This window comes from Megachile rotundata, chromosome 3 (assembly GCF_050947335.1).
Source record: "Megachile rotundata isolate GNS110a chromosome 3, iyMegRotu1, whole genome shotgun sequence".
NCBI classification, from domain to species: Eukaryota; Metazoa; Arthropoda; class Insecta; order Hymenoptera; family Megachilidae; genus Megachile; species Megachile rotundata.
This window is the reverse complement of record NC_134985.1, coordinates 17,493,182-17,512,904: the sequence shown is the minus strand read 5'-3', so window position 1 is coordinate 17,512,904 and position 19,723 is coordinate 17,493,182. Positions and strand designations below refer to the sequence as shown.

The window sequence follows — 19,723 nt, the reverse complement described above, 5'->3', positions numbered from 1 at the left end:
TTGTCAAGGGTATATGGTCAAACAGAACAATTCGATAGTATATGCAAAAGACACATCTGAACCGACTTTCAACCCCCTGTCTCAACTAGGAGATCAGTAATGAAAATTGAAATTACACATTTTGTCAAAAACATCAATTGAATGAAAAAAAATATGCTACAAATGAAAAAAAATATTGTAAGTTAAATGATAAAGGTATGTGATGCAATAAAAAGCAGATCTTTGAAGTTATTAATAACACGAAGAAAAGAATCTATCTCGTTACAAAGCAATCAGCAAATAATCAGTGCAATAAACACAATCGAAAGTGCATTGAACACAATCGAAGCGAGTTTAAACGTGATTTTATTCGGTATAATATAGGAATAATGCTTACCAAAAATATGGATTCCCAGGCCATCCAGCGTATCGGCAGGGGCACCGTGCCATCGACTTTGTAATAATCGCACGCGTACAATTCGTTGCCCGTACAGAAATCCGAGATTTTAATGTGATAAGCTTTGCCTACCAAGCAATTCCTGTAATCGAAATCATGGTTATCGATGAATACAACGGATCGACCTGTTCCGTTCCACAAACACTCAATGCACGCCATTTAATTAACTTGCAAACGTATTACACCTATACACGCGCCGCGACCAGGAGAGGCTTTTATTATTACTAGATTACACGTTTCGTTTTATCGCAACCAATTACATTATACGGGAATAAAATTTCATCCATCAAATCCGATTCGATCGGGTCCAGCGAGCTCAATCTTTGCGATTGCGGTTTCTGTTCTAATAATTTTTCATTTTGAAATTGGATATAGTGATATTATAGGGGAATGTATGTAATTAGGTATGTATGTAATAGGTATGTATGTAATTAGATATGTAGCTAGATGTTGATATAAGCAGATTGTTAATTAGATACCTATATGAACAAAGCATAATCAGATATCTTTACGAGACAGGTGTCTTGATGACATAGGTCATCAGATACCTACCAAGGGTCTATACAGGTATGTATAAGTACTCATTCATATCTAGGTACTGCTATAGTCATCCAGACTACTGTACTACTAGATTTCCATGTACCTAGATTTCTACATATGTGGATCTACATATACACATATTCCTATTCATCTAAATAACTGTACACTTAAGTTTTCATGTATACTCTTCATATACCTAAACCTCGATATACTCAGAACTTGACATACTCACATCTTCCATGTACTTGAATCTTGACATACTCACATGCTCCATATACTCAAACCTTGACATACTCACATCTCCCATATACTCAAACCTTGACATACTCACATCTTCTATGTACTTGAATCTTGACATACTTACATGCTCCACATATCCAAATCTTGACATACTTACATGCTCCATATACCCAAACCTTGACATATTCACATCTCTCATATACCCAAATCTTGACATACTCACATGCTCCATATACCCAAATCTTGACATACTCACATCTCCCATACACCTTAATCTTGACATACTCACATTTCCCATATACCCAAATCTTGACACACTCACATGCTCCATATACCCAAATCTTGACATACTCACATCTCCCATACACCTTAATCTTGACATACTCACATTTCCCATATACCCAAATCTTGACATACTCACATGCTCCATATACCTAAATCTTGACACACTCACATCTCCTATGTACCTAAACCTTGACATACTCACATCTCCCATATACCCAAATCTTGACATACTCACATCTCCCATATACCTTAATCTTGACATACTCACATCTCCCATACACCTTAATCTTGACATACTCACATCTCCCATATACCCAAACCTTGACACACTCACATGCTCCACATACCCAAATCTTGACACACTCACATGCTCCACATACCCAAATCTTGACACACTCACATGCTCCATAAACCCAAATCTTGACACACTCACATGCTCCATATACCCAAATCTTGACACACTCACATCTCCCATACACCCAAATCTTGACACACTCACATGCTCCATAAACCCAAATCTTGACACACTCACATGCTCCATATACCCAAATCTTGACACACTCACATCTCCCATAAATCTTGAATCGAAACTCCTTCAGTATATTTTATCCCATTATCGTACCAACAACTTGATTAACATCAGGTGTTAGTACAGTGGCATAAACCAAATTGTTTCCGAAGAAAGGACCTGGTACTTTCACGCTATTGAAAGGAGCCGTGACTCGTATCGGGAATACTTTGACATAATTCTAGGCCCGGCCGCAGACACGTGAATCTGTTTCGACTTCGGCAGTTGGGGAATTCGAATACTTTTCCGGGCGATTCATTTCGAATGAAAAAGGCACGGTTCAAATCGATCTCTAGCCGGTATGTGGGGTGCATAGCGCGGCCGCCAATCTGCATACGCGTACGCATTCTGTGCATGGCAGCCGACCGGAAGCAGGAATGGCTGCCTGCGGGCTGCATTTGTACGTACGTGTGGATGAGCTACGTTTCCTGTACAAGCACACGCAACTCTACAATACTGTACGGTGTGGCAAACTTTACCAGCAACCGGCGGATCGCTGAGTGATCATCGTGAATCGTTATGACCCCGGATAAGGTTTGTGGTCGTTTGAGAACGCTAACCCAAATGGACGTTGCAATCGCCTTGTTGCATATCAAACGGGACGAAGATCCGAAATCATCCTTCGATATAAAGTTACTGCATAATTCACTTCTTTATGGATATAGTCATTAATGTTTACTGTTATTTGTAATCTTTCAAATTTATTACCTCGCAGACTTTGATCAAATTTGCACCAACCATGTGGCACTATTATAAATTATTTCAGAAATTACTTATGTAACCAGAGCAGATTTAGAATGAGAATTATGTAATCCGTAAGGTCCATAACGGATCGAATAATTTATGTTTACTTTGTACATACGTGATGTTACTATTATAAATTCTTTTAGGATTCATTTATGTAACTAGGGCAGAGGTAGAACACCGAGAAGTTCCTCTTAAAATCATCTCTGGAGTTAAACCATACTTATTCATACGAAGTCACTATTTCATATGGAGGTTTACATTCGAAATTAATGTTGTGGATTCATTGGCAGATGTAAAGGTGACTTTAGATGAAACACGTTGGATGTCTAGCATATAGGTACATTTGCATCTACATCTAGACAGCAAAATGAACATCAATACTTTTCATCATTTTCTCACTGTTTCATATGAAGGTTTACATTTGGAATTAGAGTACGTTGTGCATTCATTGGTAGATGTAAAGGTGACTTTAGATGAGTCACGTTAGATAATCTATAGTCACATCTACATCTCAAGACAACAACGTCAACATCGATGCTTTTCATAAATTTTCTCGAATCATAGTTTCATATTAGACATCAGGCTGAAACCTCTAACCTGACCATCTGCGAGTCCACATATATTTTAGGTCACTGTGTTTAGGTGGTTTAATGCTTGACTTGAACGTGATAAAATTAGAGTAGGCTATCACGTAAAGTGGTAAGTTAGGACGTTAATAGGGACAAATCAGTACCACCATGCAATTATTCACGGTCGGACGCCACTACTCCATGGCGTGAACAGGGTAAATTTGTGTCTTCATGGTGGATACTCGAACAAGAGATACCTGTCTAGCAGTATTCCACTATCGATTTCAAGTGGCGACTGCTTTCTGCTCCCAAAGACGAACCATAATTCTCGCCGAGACAAACGAGCAACTGAACGGCATTCGAGTATCAAGCGTTATCGAGTGAATGGAGTCAATTAATTTCGACGCTGGAACAAAGCTTCAATTTTGAGGTAGAACCTAGGTAATTAGCCGCGCTTTATCGATCACTGTTATTGGCTATAGTACAGTGGCGAGGTTCACCGGGTACGACAGTGACCCGATCCACCGAAGTCCCGGGTCAGAACGTTAATGCAATAAGCAATGTTCACTCGACAGGTCCTATTGAGCTTCTGTGTGAATTATATTAAGTGGAAGCGTCTATCTGTGGATACCAGTATGTTTGACTCGCTTGTAATTGGATTTCGGCAGAGGCGGCGATAGGTTACGCTAAATGAGCCAAACCTCGATTCATCAATGCTCTAATTTGAATCCTATCTATTATACTTCTAATCCAATCTTACATACCTTATACATCTCTTTTTACATCAAATTTTTATTCATTACGTAGTCGATTTTAACAGAGGATAGATTTGATAATATAAGTTTAGCTAAAACAGCTAAAATTGTTATGTGGACACCTAATAGCAGGTAGATGTACTTTGAGAAAGTTAGAAATTTGTCTATTTAGAAATTTTTAGATTTGTAAAGTAAATTTGAAATTCCACATGATAATATAAAATCTCAAAAATGTTCAAATTCCAACTTTGTTATACTCCACAGAAAGTATACCTAACCCCAGCAAAAGAATCTCATTCCTTCCATTACTCATCTCTCACTCTAACTCGTCAATTTAGAAGATTGAGATCTACAAAGCGCAAAACGGAAACGAATCAATTCGAAGGATTGAAGGAACATACACGCGTCTATATATCGTCTACGTCGAAGAGTTTCCGCAACCCTGGCCTCTATCCTAACGTTCTCCAGCCAATTTCTCTTGGCACCTTATTTTATTCGCGGGTGAGCGGCGTATAAAGTCATTCTCAGAACCGGACCGAGTGGAAAAGAGGAAAGAATCGATTGCTGATCAAACGGTAATGCAATTCAATTGGCTCGAGCGACGAAAGAACGAGAGCGACCGGAAAGGGTTCTACCTTTGTGTACGTGTAAATGCGCGGGTTTGTGATGGCTGTGAAAAAGAAAAGGATCATGCGTCTGGTCATGTGTGCGCGAACACTTAAGGTTAGAAGGAAAGAATGGATAGTGCATACTTGTACCGTGTACACTATTGTACATAAGTTTTTTGATATTAGATACTGGTAAAATTAGTTGTTCATATGGGAAGGTATTTTGGTAACGAGATATATAAAAACATTTATAATATAAATATAATCAATGTGCATATACCTGTAACTCCACATATGTAGAGGTCTACTCAGACCTACATATAGCCAGGTATGCGAGGTTTCCATATGTAAATTTCTATATGTTGTACAGCTAGATTCTTATATAACAGATCCATATACTTCAATGTGCATATACCTGTAACTCCACATATGTAGATGTTTACTCAGACTTACATATAGTCAGGTATGTGAGATTTCCATATGTAAATTTCTATATGTATATATACAGCTAGGTTTCTATATAACAGATTCTCATATTCAAAACTTCACATGTACAGATTTTCACAAACTCAAATTTGAACATAATGTAACTTGCATATACTTCTAACTCCAGGTTGCATATACTTATAACTCCACATATGTACATATGTGTGTACACAGACCTCTAGATACCCAGACATCTACATGAGACTAGTCATCAGACAACTATCTTCACATATGAAGACAGGTATATCTTCATACACCAGATTGCTAATTACTATGAGAATTATTTAACGAAGTCTATTATCCATCTCCACTAGAACTCTCCACTTTATAAGTGGCTGTCAGGTACTTTATCCAAATTGCAATATCCCTGAATTGTCTGTAAATTCAATACTAATTTCAATCAGTTAAAATCCAAATTAATTTTGCTTGCAGTAAATTATAATGTACGAGGAAGAAGATCTTTTTAAACCTTGTCCAATAAGGTGATACTTATGGAAGGTAGTGTACACGAATAGCCGGTGCGGTCGAGTGATAGAAGTGATAGCGACGAAAGTGGTGGTGTTAGCAGAAACGTTGATATCGGTGTAGCACACACCGCAAGAACGCGTACTTGGACCATGGAGGACGAAGACTCAATGTAGGTACTCTACCCCTCGACTAAGCGAGGCCTTTGTTCCGACTTCGATTACGAATGTAGAGAATGGCTTTCTCTATCTTCCACTACTTGCTGCCTTTTCTTCTATTCCTTCTTTTCCCTTTCCTTTTTTTTTAGATCGTTCACCTCCCCCTCCCTCTATTCTTCGCGACAAGCGCACCTCCTTACTTACTCGTTCGATCTAACGTTCGAGGTCGAAGTCCTGCCGATCGCAAAACCCTTGCTCGACCTAAACTCTCGTTCCAACAACGGGAACGTATCATCGGAGACACTCGAACGCAGGTGACAATCGATAATGGCCGTACGAGTGACTCTTTCAGAGGTTGTCGGGGAAAAGTGGATGCTCTTCGTCGCTGGGATAAAGTCTACTCGTCTATCGGGAAAGAATTGTTTCGTGCAGCTCGCGAGGTCTTCGTATATTTGAATCCGGTAGAAGTATCTGCATTGCGATCGTTGTATGATGCGGACTGTCTGTGCAACTTTATAGTCGCATTGGGGATCAGTTAGGTGATAGAGCAATTTCAAAGTTGAGAGGTTTCTGAACTTCTTTTGGGTCTCGACTGCAAATTTGATGTGAATCTAATTTCATTCAAACCTAATATGTAATTCAAACCTAAATTTAACCTAACTCTGATGCAAAGCCTATCTGATTCTTGGACCTCCACATCTGGTCTGAAAGTATCCTCCTCCTAATTTCATTCAAATCTAATGCAAATACATCTAATTCAAACCTAAACTTAACCTAACTCTGATGCAAAGCCTATCTGATCCTTGGACTTTCACATCTGGTCCAAAAGTATCCTCCTCTTAATTTCATTCAAACCTAATGCAAATACATGTAATTCAGACCTAAACTTAACCTAACTCTGGTGCAAAGCCTATCTGATCCTTGGACCTCCACATCTGATTCAAAAGTATCCTCCTCCTAATTTCATTCAAATCTAATGCAAATACATCTAATTTAGACCTAAACTTAACCTAACTCTGGTGCAAAGCCTATCTGATCCTTGGACCTCCACATCTGGTTCAAAAGTATCCTCCTCCTAATTTCATTCAAACCTAATGCAAATACATCTAATTCAAACCTAAATTTAACCTAACTCTGATGCAAAACCTATCTGATCCCTGGACCTCCACATCTGGTCCAAAAGTATCTTCCTGTTAATTTCATTCAAACCTAATACAAACACATCTAATTCAGACCTAAACTTAACCTAACTCTGATGCAAAGCCTATCTGATCCTTGGACCTCCACATCTGGACAAATGACCCTGTATTTAATTAAAAAATTTAGATCTTGCTCAGACCATGAAGATCACTTGTCAACTGGTCGATTCACAGTAATTTTGGGAAATAAATTGAATAAGAACTGGTACACTTAATGCACCGTAATTGTCCAAAAGACTCCTTTCTCACGGCGTTAGCCTCAATAAACGTAAACGATGACGCGAGTATAATTTTCCTTGTCGCTCATATGCGGCCAGATAAATTGCGTTGACAAAACGGGTCGAGTACGTGCGTTACACCGAGGGCGATTTTCAACGCCTACGCGAACGAAAGAATTGATGAGTCGCGGTGAAATTGTTACACAGCCATATTACGTTTCGCTGGGAATCGTTAGTCGGTCACGTTGACTGGTATCGTCGGGTCAAACGTTTACTCGTGACATTACATTTTGATTAAATTCCGCGCCATCATGAAATTCTGATTCCTTTGCAAATGGATTTGCGGACGCACTCCAGTTACATCCGTGCGACAACAGGTCGTTCAGTTAGTTCGATGAGGTCGATGAAAGCCGGTTAAATATTTTTGTCCACGCTTGTGCCAACGACTCTTTACGAATTCCCTAAAATCGAACGCGGCTTCGATCGCGGAATCTGTTCGTCCATCGCGAATTTGACCCGATTGCGGCGTACCATTTCAAACAACGCGGTAAAGTCTGTTTGCATAGACTTCCAAAACTGGTTTTTTCACCAAATGCTAAAAGCTTTTGAATACCACAGTTTGCTCTTTTTTTACAAGGGGAAATAGTTGTGACACTTTTATTTTGTTGTACTGTTCATAAATATTCATGGAAACCACATGGTAACTTACGATTGTTCAAAATTTTCGAAACATTTAAATTTTCAAATTGTAAAGTTGCTATAGTACACTGAAATTTTAGAAATTTGGGAAAGTTTTTTATAATTACAAGATTGGAAACGAAGGATAAGATATTTGATATTCAAGGACTGTAGTACAAGGACTTTAGCATATATTGCCGATCTTCCACATTTGTATAAAGTCCGATATAGTCAAGGGTCATATATCGAGACTCTATTACGTTCTCCGCATTTTTAAATAATATAAAAATGCTTGATTGTTCCATAAATATTCAGCAATAAATTCCCTCCGCTTAATATCATAAAGCAATAAATTTACGACATATTTAAAATTTTTCATTTCATTATAAAGGATATTGAAGCTGCTACGTAATGTTTCATATGATTTATTCATAAACGCGGATATTGCATAAAGGCACGATATCCGAGAAATTTAATAAAGCCGAGAGAAAACCAATTTCGATTGTTGTTATTTTACAGCGGAAACTTCTGCTTTGAATTAACAAAGGATTACCCAGACCGCTGCAGGAATTACAGTAATATTTTTCGAATAATTCCTACGGTTTCAAAGTGAACCGTTATAAACTTCTAATTTTCACGAATATTTTTGAACAGTAAACATAACACGGCTTTACATTCTGATTACGATAAACTAAACAAACAAGCATTTTTCACGCGTAGGCTGCAGAATACGCATGGGATTTGGGATTGTTGGGGAAATATATCGTACAAAAACGATATTTGGTAAACGTCAGCACTGTGGTGCATTTAATTCAGACTTCATCACTTGTTTCGTGAATTTTATAGACATTGATTGATTAAACATGATTTAAATATTTTTTGTATGTTCATCTGTGCTTCTATAGGATATATTATACAGGGTGTCTCACAACTAGTGTAGGTCAAATGGGGAGTAGCTGACGTGATTCTGAATACGATTTCCCTTTGCAAAAATGGGATTAGAAGCTTCGTTCTTGAATTACCTATTGAGGAAAAACGTGTACCAATCAGAGCGCGAGGGTTACGCATGCGCTGACGCGAGAGCGGCAGCTTCGGATAACGCGTAGCTATCCAACGCCTGGTAATCCAACGCGTAGTAATGCAACGCGTACTAATACAACGTGTGGATATCCAACGCGTAGTAATCTAGCGCGTGCATATTCTACGCGTAGTAATCCAACGCGTAATAATGCAACGCATGGTAATTCTAAGAGTAGGAATCTAATGCGTGGTAATCTAACGCGTAGTAATACAACGTGTGGTAATGCAACGCGTGGTAATCCTACGCGTAGTAATCCAATGCGTAGTAATCCAACATGTACTAATACAGCATGTGGATATCTAACGCGTAGTAATCTAGCGCGTGCATATTCTACGCGTAGTAATCCAACGCGTAATAATGTAACGCGTGGTAATTCTAAGAGTAGGAATCTAATGCGTGGTAATCTAACGCGTTGTAATGCAATGTGTGGTAATGCAATGTGTGGTAATCCTACGTGTAGTAATCCAATGCGTAGTAATCCAACGCGTACTAATACAGCGTGTGGATATCCAATGCGTAGTAATCTAGCGCGTGTATATTCTACGCGTAGTAATCCAACGCGTAATAATGCAACGCGTGGTAATTCTAAGAGTAGGAATCTAATGCGTGGTAATCTAACGCGTTGTAATGCAATGTGTGGTAATGCAACGCGTGGTAATCCTACGCGTAGTAATTCAATGCGTAGTAATCCAACGCGTACTAATACAGCGTGTGGATATCCAACGCGTAGTAACCTAGCGCATGCATATTCTACGCGTAGTAATCCAACGCGTGGTAATCCAACGCGTAGTAATGCAACGCGTGGTAATCCAACGCGTGGTAATGCAACGCGTAATAATCCAACGCGTAGTAATACAACACGTAGTAATACAGCGTGTGGATATCCAACGCGTAGTAATCTAGCGCGTGCATATTCTACGCGTAGTAATCCAACGCGTAATAATGTAACGCGTGGTAATTCTAAGTGTAGGAATCTAATGCATAGTAATCTAACGCGTAGTAATCCAGCATGTGGATATCCAACGCGTAGTAATCCAACGCATGGATATTCGACGCGTAGTAGTCCAACGCGTAATAATCCTCGCGCTCTGATTGGTCCGTGTTTTTCCTTAATAATTCAGAAACGAAGCTTCAAATCCCATTTTTGCAAAGGGAAATCTTATTCAGAATCACGTCAACTACCCCCCATTTCAAGGACTACTAGTTGTGAGACAGCCTATATCCAAATGCGCATAAAATCATAAAACTGGTTATTAATACATAAAGTGCGAAACTTCGAACCTGCACGTACAGCCTTTGCCCAAATAATGTTCCTTTGCCCACATAAACCGTGCATTATTCGCAGATGCAAATTACGGTTGAAATTTGTAGCCGGTAGCGAGATCGTGAGTTATCCTTTGAAAGAAAGGTATCGTTCTTCGGAACATCATAAACAGCCATTAAAGGGAAAGTTCGGTATCGAGTTTCTCGGTTGCCACGGTTAAGTTGAAATTAAATTATAGCCTTCCTCGGGTACATTTCCATAAACCCCCAAAACAAACGGAGCCGCAAAACCACACGGGAAATCAGCGATTCGTTGGTGATCCTTGGAGCGGAAAACAGCAAGAACGGGGTAGCTTATTTTCGCCTAGAATAACGATTAAACGTGTACGTTGCAGTCGTTATCGAGCTGTTCGTTAACATCAGAAATGTTTGCTCGGGTTTATTGCGATCCGTGAATTATTCTGAAGTTCGTTGTTCGGTTCGGCTCGTGTAAGTTTGAAATCGTGCAACCAGCGCGAAATTATCTGATTGAGAGGTCGAATCCTTCTCTGGATACGCTACCAGCAGAATTACATCCAATTCGATGGGAAGGCTCGATAAACTTTTATGGAGTGTACAATCGTGCCGTTTCGAAACGGAATTTTCCTAGCGTAATACGGGACATTTCCAATTCTATCATTCCCTACGCTATCACCACGATCAATTTTCGTTCTGTGCTTAACCTGCTGTTCAATTTCCTTGTTATTGTTGTGTAACGGAATTCCGTTTCTTACATGTAAGATATCGAACGTGGGAATTCGTTTAGAAGATTTCTGAAATGTAACCTCTTCAGGGATAACCACATATGGACGCTGTGTTCGATCATCACACATGCTTACTAAAGGATACATATGCGAATATTACCATTCCATACAAATTCTTACAGGATTCATTTATGTAACAATTACAGATTCGAAACGAGTAGAATTACCAAGAATCTTTGTCTAACCTCAAAAGAAACGTATCATTTGCAGTACCAAAAGTACATTCGTTCCAAGAATCCCGAAAAATAGTACGTTTAATAGAAGTCTAATAAAGTTCATTAAAACGCGTGTTTGTTAGAATCGTGTGATCTTTGATATGTGGTGCAAAGCGTCCAGAATCAAAACCCTTGACATTCGTAGACAAAAGCGTGTATGCAACGAAACCCATCCACGTTCCTGTTATTGAAATGCAATGGCCATCCCCGTCGAATCGATGGGGAGTATAGATGCACATATGTACACGTATGTATTTTACATACATATTCACGCAAACCGCGGTGCTCTTACAACACGTGGAACCTAGTTTCCGGTTGACCAGTGTCTCTCAAACGACCGCTCGTAAATCTTAATAGAATACCAGAATACGCTTCCTGTGTGCTCGCTGTGGTATTATTACGGCACTGCACGTGCCTCCGAATGCCTGTAGGACGATTTAAATCGTCGATTGCATCTCGATCTACTACGTCCAGGAGGCCATCTTAAATTAAGGAGATAGTATGCCTTGCAGGCCTAGATGTATAATTTTCGATGTTTGCTCATGTAATAGAATGAATTAATTCTTTTCTTTTAGTAATTAATTTTAGTGGATTTTATGTACATATTTTGAGATGTACAGGGGGTGTCATAATTAGTGTAGGTTCAATGAGAGGTAGCTGACGTGATACTGAATAAGATTTCCCTTTGCGAAATTGGGGTTTGAAGCTTCGTTTTTGAATTATTAACACGTTGGCTGCCGTGGGGTCACCGGTGACCGACACTCGACTTAGCTACAGTGCCGTGGGGGCCACCGATGACCGGCGACGCGACCAACAGTTAAAATACATAAATAGAGTAAATTTGATACTGATCAAATTTTAAATAATACCATTGTTACTATAATGGTTTGAAGATCCCCATCACAAAAAAATGCATTAAACATGATTATACAACTTACATTATCTGCTGTAAATAATGTTTCAACATAATATGCACCGCACAGTAAAAAATTCATGGCGGCGCCATGGGCAAACCACGTGAAATGCGCGCGGCAGTCAACGTGTTAAAGAGAAACGCAGACCACTCAGAGCGCGAAGGTTACGCATGCGCAGACGCGAGAACGGCAGCTTCGGATAACGCGTAGTTACCCAACGCGTGGTAATCCAACGCGTAGTAATGCAACGTGTGGTAATCCTACGCGTAGTAATCCAATGCGTACTAATATAGCGTGTGGATATCCAACGCGTAGTAATCTAGTGCGTGAATATTCCACGCGTAGTAATCCAACGCGTAATAATGCAACGCATGGTAATTCTAAGCATAGGAATCTAATGCGTGGTAATCTAACGCAAAGTAATGCAACATGTGGCAATGCAACGCGTGGTAATCCTACGCGTAGTAATCCAATGCGTAGAAATCCAACGCGTACTAATACAACGTGTGGATATCCAACGCGTAGTAATCTAGCGCGTGAATATTCCACGCGTAGTAATCCAACGCGTAATAATGCAACGCGTGGTAATTCTAAGCGTAGGAATCTAATGCGTGGTAATCTAACGCATAGTAATGCAACGTGTGGTAATGCAACGCGTGGTAATCCTACGCGTAGTAATCCAATGCGTAGTAATCCAACGCGTACTAATACAGCGTGTGGATATCCAACGCGTAGTAATCTAGCGCGTGAATATTCCACGCGTAGTAATCCAACGCGTAATAATGCAACGCATGGTAATTCTAAGCATAGGAATCTAATGCGTGGTAATCTAACGCAAAGTAATGCAACATGTGGCAATGCAACGCGTGGTAATCCTACGCGTAGTAATCCAATGCGTAGAAATCCAACGCGTACTAATACAACGTGTGGATATCCAACGCGTAGTAATCTAGCGCGTGAATATTCCACGCGTAGTAATCCAACGCGTAATAATGCAACGCGTGGTAATTCTAAGCGTAGGAATCTAATGCGTGGTAATCTAACGCATAGTAATGCAACGTGTGGTAATGCAACGCGTGGTAATCCTACGCGTAGTAATCCAATGCGTAGTAATCCAACGCGTACTAATACAGCGTGTGGATATCCAACGCGTAGTAATCTAGCGCGTGAATATTCCACGCGTAGTAATCCAACGCGTAATAATGCAACGCGTGGTAATTCTAAGCGTAGGAATCTAATGCGTGGTAATCTAACGCATAGTAATGCAACGTGTGGTAATCCTACGCGTAGTAATCCAATGCGTAGTAATCCAACGCGTACTAATACAGCGTTGGATATCCAATGCGTAGTAATCTAGCGCGTGCATACTCTACGCGTAGTAATCCAACGCCTAATAATGCAACGCGTGGTAATTCTAAGCGTAGGAATCTACTGCATGGTAATCTAACGCATAGTAATCCAGCATGTGGATATCCAACGCGTAGTAATCCAACGCGTGGATATTCGATGCGTAATAGTCTAACGCGTAATAATCCTCGCGCTCTGATTGGTCCGTGTTTTTCCTTAATAATTCAGAAACTAAGCTTCAAACCCCATTTTTGCAAAGGGAAATCTTATTCAGAATCACGTCAGCTACCATTTCAAGGACCTACACTAATTTTGATACACCTTGTACAATGACGTCTTCGAGCCAAGTGACTGAGCGCGTACACTAGTTGTGAGGCACCCTGTAGACGCAATGTAAACCTATTCACACTTTCAGTTATAATCAAAGTTCTTAAATGCAGATTTCAATACTTATTTACCACATACTGATACATTTATTCAATTTATAAATTGGGAAGAGTACAGATGCAGAATTGTAGAACTGACCATTTTTACGCTCACACACCATCATTCTATATTCACAAAATTTTACAAGTAACTTCCTCGCAACTTTGTCCCGAAGTCGAAACAATATTTTCTCCGTTCCAATTCCCTGTATTGTGTCAGCGACAATCCCGTAAGGTAACGATGACAGTTCGGATGCTAAGACACGTTTATCCTCGTGGGAAAAAGAGATCCTGCGGACAGGTTCTGTGGAAGTCGAGTACTCACCTAGTAGCCAGATCCCGGTGAACAAAGTTGAGATTCTCCAGGTACCGCATGCCCGACGCGATCTGAGCGGCCATGTAGATGAGACAGTTGAAACTGAAACGAGGAAACGACCTCAGTTGCAAGAGAGGACAAAGTTAAGGTTGGAGGAAAATACGGGGGTGTTGGCCAAAGAGAGGGTCGTGGAAACGACGGAACGCGAAAAGGTGGTTGCTTCGTTGCACGAAGACTATGTCGCTCACGATTAATAAACGCTTCAAAGTTTGTTACAGAGAGAAACTTATTGGGTGTTAACTTCGCGACACCTTGCCACAGCGGATGAAACTAAATCTCGGGGCTCCGTGATGAACATGCCCGTTGTTTCGCAGGAATTATTGAAATTCTTGCGTTTGATTAATTTTCACGCGCCGTTTCCTTCGGATTCGCTTCGTATCGATACCTTTGGCGTCTTGTATACTGGGTGGCACGGAAATACTAGCTTCAAATATATTACTTTGAGGAATAATTAAGGAAGGATTATACTATTGTCATACATTATAATATTATATTATTAATATAATATTACTCAGAATTTGATTTTATAGGACAGAGAGTGGTTTTGCCAAAGGGTGGTTTTTTAACGAATAGACTACAATGTTATTAAATATAACAAAGTTTCTGAGGTGGTCCTCGAAAATTCTAGTATTTAGCTACCTTTAAAATATGAAAATGAAGTTTGAAAATTTAAGAAGAAAATTATGTTTGAAAATTCAGAAAGAAGGTGAACGATAATTTGCAATTTAAAAAATAGTAATTATGTAGGTACCTGAGTGTTTTGACGCCAATGGGCATGGAATGAGCATCTTCGGCAGTGATATGAGTTTTGAGAAATTGGCAAAGATCTCCGTGTTCTAGGTACTCCATTACTATGCAGTATGGTTCCTCGCGACAGCAGGCTCCAAGGACTCTTGCTATATTGCGGTCCTCCAGGGCTGCTAGGAGTCTGACGTCTCGTTGGAAATCCATCCTTAACAAATAATTCACGAACTTCTAATTATCCTTAGCTACATTTTAATGATTATAAAATAACATAGTTTCAATTTTATTAACACTTCGTATTACATATGTTCGAAAAGATATAGGTTATGTTATATATCAACGTTGAAACATATGTGGAAAGACATATTCACATATTCTAATAGAATTTTATGACATAATAGCACTTGTGATATGTCAATTTGAAGTTTAAGTTCAACGTTTATAAACTAAGAAAATGTCTATACGTCTACATGAATTTAATTGAGTATGTCAAAAATGTCCAACTGTTATAATAAACAATGACTGATCTCGAAGTGATCACGACTCGATGTGACTTCGAGATCAGATGTGATAAAGTTCGAAAGGATTCGATGACATAAAAGTTGTGCAAAATACTACTTATAGTACATTAATTTGAAGCACGAAATTTGATGAAAATGACTACATAAACGCCTCATCAATATTCATCATTCAAAATGGTCGGCTCTCCATTGAAACGGACAATCGACGAATTTATCGGTGAACGAATATCCAATTTTCGATCTCTTATACCCTAAAATGCACCCTTTTATTTGCTATCTCATAAACAATTTGCACTTTTATGTACCCTTTGAAAAAGGGTGCATAAATATAAATAAGCTATAAATCGGTTCAGTGTTTGTTCCAACGAAAAATGAGCCATTTTCTGTTGTAAATATTGATGGTACGTTTATGCAGTTGTTTTTGTGAAATTTTATACATTTAATTAATGCGCACTATGTGATATTATGAAATCGTATCAGGTTTTATATTTTTTGAAAACAGATATTGTTTGGTGTAACTGGCAGCCATTTTGTTTGAAGAATAGGAATAAAATTTAGTAGTATTTTGTTTGTTGAGTTTCAAACTTAAAATTGATGTATCACACATGCTAGTTTGTTTTAATTTTATGTCATGAAATTATGTTGGACTCTAAATCTTTCAAAATGGTTGATTATTTTATTTGAATAAATAGTCCGCCATTTTATAGCACGCATATCGATAAAATGTTAATAGGTTTACCTTTATAAAGCTTCTAGCTAAATACTGATATACCATAAGTGCTACTTTTATGTCATGAAACTATATTAGACTCCACATCTTTCAAAATGGTTGGTTTTTTACTTGAACAGGCAGTCCGCCATTTTGTATTAAACATATCGATGAAATGCTAATAGGTTTACCTTTATAAAGCTTCTAGCTAAATATTGATATACCATAAGTGCTACTTTTATGTCATGAAACTATATTAGACTCTACATCTTTCAAAATGGTTGGTTTTTTATTTGAACAGGCAGTCCGCCATTTTGTATTAAACATATCGATGATATGTTATTAGGTTTACCTTTATAAAGCTTCTAGCTAAATACTGATATACCATAAGTGCTACTTTTATGTCATGAAACTATATTAGACTCTACATCTTTTAAAATAGTTAATCATTTATTTGAACAAGTAGTCCGCCATTTTGTAGTACACATATCGATAAAATATTAATAGTACTACTTCTACCGAGCTTCCAGCTAAAAATGAACACCCCACAGCTACCATTTTGTTACCTCTATATTGTCAAATTCATAAATGGACCATTTCCCATGCATCTAGTAAGCAAACTAAATTCCCCATAACCAACTCTCCATACAATAAACTTAACCAAGTCCTCCTCTCATATAAAATAAGCTAAAAAAAACGGTGTCCAGCATCCAACGATACATCGTCCAAAACCACTAAACTGTTCCAACAAAACGTTTCCTACAGCGTTCATTCCATGAAATAATCGAACATTTCCGACCAAAGTTTAGGCGCTTCGTTTGCATTCCCGTACGATTTAGTGTAAAAGGAAAGTTTGCTTTTGAGGATGGTACACGCGTGCTAACAAGTCGCAGCATCGTTACTTCGTTGTTACTTACGATCGCTACGGTAATGGCACTCTCACGTGATAGCTTAATGCGGCCGTTAACAAAACTACGCTCGTATCGATTCCCCATAAACTGCGAATTCTGGTGCGTTCCATGGTCACGCGCCATCTTCGTGGACGCGTGGGCGACGAAACCCTTTACGAGGCTCAATCGCGTGCGAGATAATGCCGTTTCAATTCGAGTTAATTGCAATTTCTTCGCTGTCTTATCTAATGGACATGGGCAAATGATGGCCGCCATTTTATCTGTTTCATTAATTCTGTGACACGATTAATTTCTTGAGAGAGTGTTCATAAGGATATGTATGAGATTCTTTGGGGGGATAGAGTTTAGATTGTGCAAATGTAATTTTGTTGTGGATGTGGGTTTGGGTAATTGGAAATTGGGGAATTGGGAATTTGGGAAATTAGAGAGTGGGAAATTAGAAATTGGGGGTTTAGGAATTTGGGGATTTAAGAATTTGGGAAACTAGAAATTGGGGATTAAGAAATTGGGGAAATTAGGAATCGATGATTTAGGAATTCGGGAAATTAGGAATCGGGGATTTAGGCATTCGGGAAATTAGAAATCGGGGAATTAGGAATTCGGGAAATTAGAAATCGGAGAATTAGGAATTCGGGAAATTAGAAAGCGGGGAATTAGAAATCAGGGAATTAGGAATTCGGGAAATTAGAAATCGGGGAATTCGGAATTCGGGAAATTAGAAAGCGTGGAATTTGAAATCGGGGAATTAGGAATTCGGGAAATTAGAAATCGGGGAATTCGGAATTCGGGAAATTAGAAAGCGTGGAATTTGAAATCGGGGAATTAGGAATTCGGGAAATTAGAAATCGGGGAATTAGGAATTCGGGAAATTAGAAAGCGTGGAATTTGAAATCGGGGAATTAGGAATTCGGGAAATTAGAAAGCGGGGAATTAGAAATCGGGGAATTAGGAATTCGGGGAATTAGAAATCGGGGAATTAGGAATTCGGGAAATTAGAAATCGGAGAATTAGGAATTCGGGAAATTAGAAATCGGGGAATTAGGAATTCGGGAAATTAGAAAGCGTGGAATTTGAAATCGAGGAATTAGGAATTTGGGAAATTAGAAATCGGGGAATTAGGAATTCGAGAAATTAGAAAACAGTAAATTAAAAACTGAGAAATTAGAAATTTAATAATCTAAAAAACTAGAAACCATAAATTTAGTAATTTAGAATCTCCCAATTAAAAATTTTAAAACTCAAGCCTTCAACGAATCGAAAATCCGAAGCTAGCAAATTTAAAAATTTCATATTCAAAAGTCCATCAAAACAAGAAATTGTACGATACGAGTTACATACGCATCGATGTCGATATACCACGCACCGTATAGCCACGGGTAAGATCGCAATACGATCGGTTGAAAAAAAATGGGAACGTAACAACAGCGTGCTCCCTGTGCTCCCCGTAAATTCATGTTACACGAAGCAAAACTCGAATTAAGCTAAAAAATTCCATTTCCAGAAACGAGATTTCATTGGGCGAGCAAAACAACTGAAACCCGTTGTTGTTTGTTTCGGCTGGAGCACGAATCTACATTGAAAGCATTGTTCCGCGCCATGAGGTTGGAATTAAATATACCCGTGGAAAATAAAAACGGTAATTGTTAACGGTAAAAACGGCAGTCAATACCGAACGAAGTGTACGGGCTGGTTTTCAGCGAGCGAATGTTAGTCGGTTCGTTATTTAGCGTTATTTCGAACAAAACGTGCGGCCAGAAGTCAATATTCCTGGATATCGGGTATAACGAGTAAAATATTCTTTGTTCATATTGAACAGAGCTCTATGGTGAATACGAGTCGTTTATTGATCACACAGCCCATTTCGTTCGTTAATATTCAGGGTAAATAGGGGAAGATTGCCGTCTTTTGTGCACAGAAATTCATTGGTAATATTTTTAATAAATGTAATTATTAGAAACAGATCTCTGCAAATATTAGCTATGTTATCGATGCAAATTGCGTACGGATGAGTCAACAGGGTTGACCCACTAAACGTAATTCAGAATTCAAATATTATTACATATATTTAGCGTATCATGTGTGTTATAATATTATTAGAACGTTCTCATTAATCTTATGAAATGTAAATGGAGTTTGTTTTATTTAACTCCTTTTGATGAGAAAATTATACTTTATACTTTTCTACTTCTGACGCCATATTTGTTTTCTGTACAAGTTTTCAGAGTATAACTTTCGAAAAATTTACCTCAGCTACCAATTTACGTATTTATTATTTAATTGTGTATTAGCATCACAATTGTGAATATATACAATACAAGATGGATGCCAATCGATACAAAATGGAGGACTCTGTACCGTCGAAGGCTTAACCTCAATCTGTCAATTGACATATCAGTTTCTCATTTTAACTGTATATCAAAATAATACTTGCGAATGTTTAAAATACATCAAAACAAAATGGA

General features: G+C 38.6%; 1 protein-coding gene across 4 annotated transcripts in view; it reads right to left on the bottom strand.

The window, feature by feature from the left end:
• Positions 1-19,723, bottom strand: part of LOC100882367 (discoidin domain-containing receptor 2) — a 275,352-nt gene that overhangs the window by 8,995 nt on the left and 246,634 nt on the right. For all 4 annotated transcript variants that reach the window (XM_076530135.1, XM_076530133.1, XM_076530136.1 and 1 more), the window contains exons 14-16: positions 15,128-15,328; positions 14,326-14,418; positions 377-518 (exon numbers count right to left, since the gene is read on the bottom strand). In XM_076530135.1, coding sequence (XP_076386250.1) covers positions 377-518; positions 14,326-14,418; positions 15,128-15,328 — 436 coding nt within the window. The remainder of the gene's footprint in view (positions 1-376; positions 519-14,325; positions 14,419-15,127; positions 15,329-19,723) is intronic.